The following is a 3,125-nucleotide window of genomic DNA, read 5'->3' as shown; positions in this document are numbered from 1 at the left end:
AAACTAAAAGCATAAGCAACAAGGCTTAAATCTTAAGAAACACACGAGTCATTAAAAACAAGAAGAACTCTTCTTCTGAAGCACCTGTAGAAGAGACTTACCAAAAACGCCCACGGCCAATCGAAGATAACATCAACCACTTCCTATCATGATAAGCACCTGTAGAACTTTTTTTTTTTTTAATTTTTTACACAACTTTTTTTGTGTGTAAATACATCTATTACCAATTGTCTCATAACAAAATTAATCTCTACACGTCACCTATAAAAATTGAATCAATTGGTATAAGTATTGAGGAACTAAACAGAGAGAATCAATTGAATCTTCTAGCAAAGAAAAGGGTTATTTACAATACAATTGAATAGTTTAACCATTTTTAGTAAGTTACATGTTCTCTAGAAAATTTGTCCAGAAATTTTAAAATGAATATATTAATCTTTGTATATTATACACGTGTATTATAAATTTTAAAATGAATATCTTTGTATATTATTACACGTGTATTATAAATTTTTAAAATGAATAATTAATCTTTGTATATTATTAATTTATTACACGCGTATTATTAATACGACGAGAAATAAAGAAAATCAACCATCAATTGGTTTGATTGTTCAACTCGATAATTAGTTGCGAGCCTAAAACATTGTTAGGTTCGATTTCGTTTCCTGCCTTCCAATTTTAGGCAGCTTCATTATCTCATTTTTCATTTACTTGCTGCCAGAAAAAGAAACAAAAGATATCTTTCAATGTTGATGAGTGATAACAAAATCAAACGTTTTCGTAGGATACTACTATTTCAACTCGGATTCTGGAAAGTGAAAATAAAACCAGACTAAGATATTTCATGTTGACTTTTTAGCCTTGAGCTATTTCAACAGTCATATGTTATTTATGTAAAACAAAATCAAATCAACTAATATGCGTCATTTATAAATTTAACAATTCTGCAAGTTGAATCCTATTACCTTTCTTTTTCTTTTTTTTTTTTTTTTTTTTTTTTTTTTTTTCTTATTACCTTTCTTTGTTCGACTAGTGACCATGTCTTCTTGGGATATTTTTCAAGCTTTCTTTTTCAAAATGGGAAGGCAAAATAAATATAATTAAAAATTTATTTTCCTTTTTTTATGTGTCAAAGTAATTTTTTTTTTATTTTTCTGATTTAAAAATCATTTTAATTTTTTTTCATAATCAAATAACATAGACTAGTCTTCACTTTATAAAGCGAGACGGAAATATTTTAAAGTTTAAACACAAGGCAGAATTTTATCATAAATATTTTTTTTTTCTAAAAAACTTAAAATCTATAGAATACTGTATACTCATAAAATAAATTAGAAATTATGGAGAAAAAACAACCAAAAAAAAAAACGTTAATCTAACTTTTGAACAAAAAATGATTGCTTCAACTAATGCAAATCAGATTAATGTAAGAAGATATAAATTTCAAAACTAATCATAGTATGAAAAATTTTATACATTGTTACATAATGTTTTTTGGTTCAACCGGTTACCGGTTTGATGGAGATGGCTTTAAAGAAAAAAAAAAGAATTGGCCAACCGAAACATTTAACTTTGGCTGTGACGGTTCAAGAATCTGATTCGGTCGTGTCATTCAAGCTCTCTTTGAAAAGGCCTAATAAAGCCCAATATTAATTATAAGACTTCAAAGTGGGCCAATAGCATTTAATTAAATATCCCAACATATTGTACAATAAAAAAAAAAGTTTCGCCGCCAACCCGCCAAAACTGATATTTTAATCACAAACGTCAAAAAGAAAATAAAATAAACGGCAGAGATTCAATTCAAGCTCTAGATGGCACGTGATAGTATCTTCCTCTGCACGTGCATCTGTAAATGACGCTACATGATTCGGCGACTGAGCATTGGAAACTAATCATCACACGTTTACACGGCGAGCATGCGCCACACGCGTATGAACAATCCGGTAAGCTTGATCCTGTCGGGTACATTTCCATTTCTACCCCTCCTTTTTTCCCTATTTCCTTCTTCACCACAAATTAAAAAATTAAAAATAATTAAATATGTGGGCTGAAGAAATTGGTATTTAATTATCTGAAAAACTAAATGAAGTTTACAAAAAGTTTTAGTTATAAATATTAAAATTTCGTCTTTATGATACAAAAAAAAAAGATATTTTAGCTCATACATGTAACTAAAGAAATGTCACATTTTTTCTTTTTTTCCTTTTTGTAAATTAAAGTGCACCGTGGTGGGCTTAACCTAGCTACCTCGTGGTGCCTTTGAGCTTGTTCCATATCGGAGTTTTTCTTTTCTCCGCCATTGACCGTGATTTCTACCAAAAAAAAAAGGTTAAATCATATTAAAATATGAAAATCATTACCAAGTAAATATGATAATAAAAAGAGAAAGAAAAAGATATTGATGTGACGGACTTAGTGGCGGCGTGCGAATGGAGTTAACGACCAAAGAACACGCGGCGAAGACTAGGACGATGCAAAACATATACTTGCGTACAAACTTCGTCATGTTTTTAATATTTTTGTAACAAGAAGATTAAAAAAGGAAACTTTCTGGTTGAGACAGAGGTTTTTGAAGAGAAGTTTCTAGAAATGTGAAGAAGTAAGTAGTACGTGTGTTATGTGTTTTGTGTGAAGTATTAAAGGTGGAATAAGTGAGATATGTGTATATATATAGTTGAGGAAAAGATGAGAAGAATTGGTTATGTGTTTATGATTTATGATAATAAATGATGAAAAGAGGTACACCTGTTGAAGGGTCACATGATTCTCGTCGATTTTCTGATAAAAAATCATTATTATGATTTATACGTTTAGTTACCAATGAACATGTTCGCGCGCTATGAATATTTTTGAATCTTGAGAACTGTTCACATGTACGTAGCAATAAAGCCTGAGATATGGTTGTGTTGTGTGCATGTTTTCATGTTTAGTCAGTGGATAATGGAGATCTCATAAATCATATTATAAACCATGGATGAGCATCTTTAATTGTAAGGAGCAAGCATTGATTGTATATTTCACAACAAATCATAGTTCAACATATATAAAACTAAACAAAAAATTAGTTGAGCATCGATTTATAACGAATATATCACATATATGCACAAAGTTCTACCGTA

The 3,125-nt window shown here is 29.7% G+C and overlaps 1 protein-coding gene across 2 annotated transcripts; it reads right to left on the bottom strand.

Moving 5' to 3' along the window:
- Positions 1–1,625: 1,625 nt before the first annotated feature.
- LOC9327151 (protein EPIDERMAL PATTERNING FACTOR 2) lies at positions 1,626–2,777 on the bottom strand. 2 transcript variants are annotated; one of them, XM_021013907.1, is made up of 3 exons: positions 2,419–2,777; positions 2,254–2,318; positions 1,626–2,007 (listed from the first exon to the last, which is right to left on the bottom strand). In XM_021013907.1, the coding sequence occupies exons 1-3, from the start codon at positions 2,510–2,512 to the stop codon at positions 1,807–1,809; spliced, it is 360 nt and encodes a 119-aa protein (XP_020869566.1). In that variant the 5' UTR covers positions 2,513–2,777; the 3' UTR covers positions 1,626–1,806. The 2 variants fall into 2 exon arrangements, with proteins under 2 accessions (XP_020869566.1, XP_002891089.1); XM_002891043.2 differs by having other exon boundaries at positions 1,626–2,010; positions 2,419–2,772.
- Positions 2,778–3,125: the final 348 nt, after the last annotated feature.

This window comes from Arabidopsis lyrata (genome assembly GCF_000004255.2).
Source record: "Arabidopsis lyrata subsp. lyrata unplaced genomic scaffold ARALYscaffold_1, whole genome shotgun sequence".
NCBI classification, from domain to species: domain Eukaryota; kingdom Viridiplantae; phylum Streptophyta; class Magnoliopsida; order Brassicales; family Brassicaceae; genus Arabidopsis; species Arabidopsis lyrata.
The sequence above is the reverse complement of the archived record's forward strand: the minus strand, read 5'-3'. Positions and strand labels throughout refer to the sequence as shown.

Bases quoted from the DNA above. Each gene is read 5' to 3' on its own strand.
- LOC9327151 (XM_002891043.2), bottom strand. From the start codon at position 2,512: ATGACGAAGTTTGTACGCAAGTATATGTTTTGCATCGTCCTAGTCTTC. The intron at 2,319-2,418 runs GTCCGTCACATC...TTTTTTTGGTAG, and splicing joins CATTCGCACGCCGCCACTAA to AAATCACGGTCAATGGCGGA. The intron at 2,011-2,253 runs GTAGCTAGGTTA...TTTGTGGTGAAG, and splicing joins AAGCTCAAAGGCACCACGAG to AAGGAAATAGGGAAAAAAGG.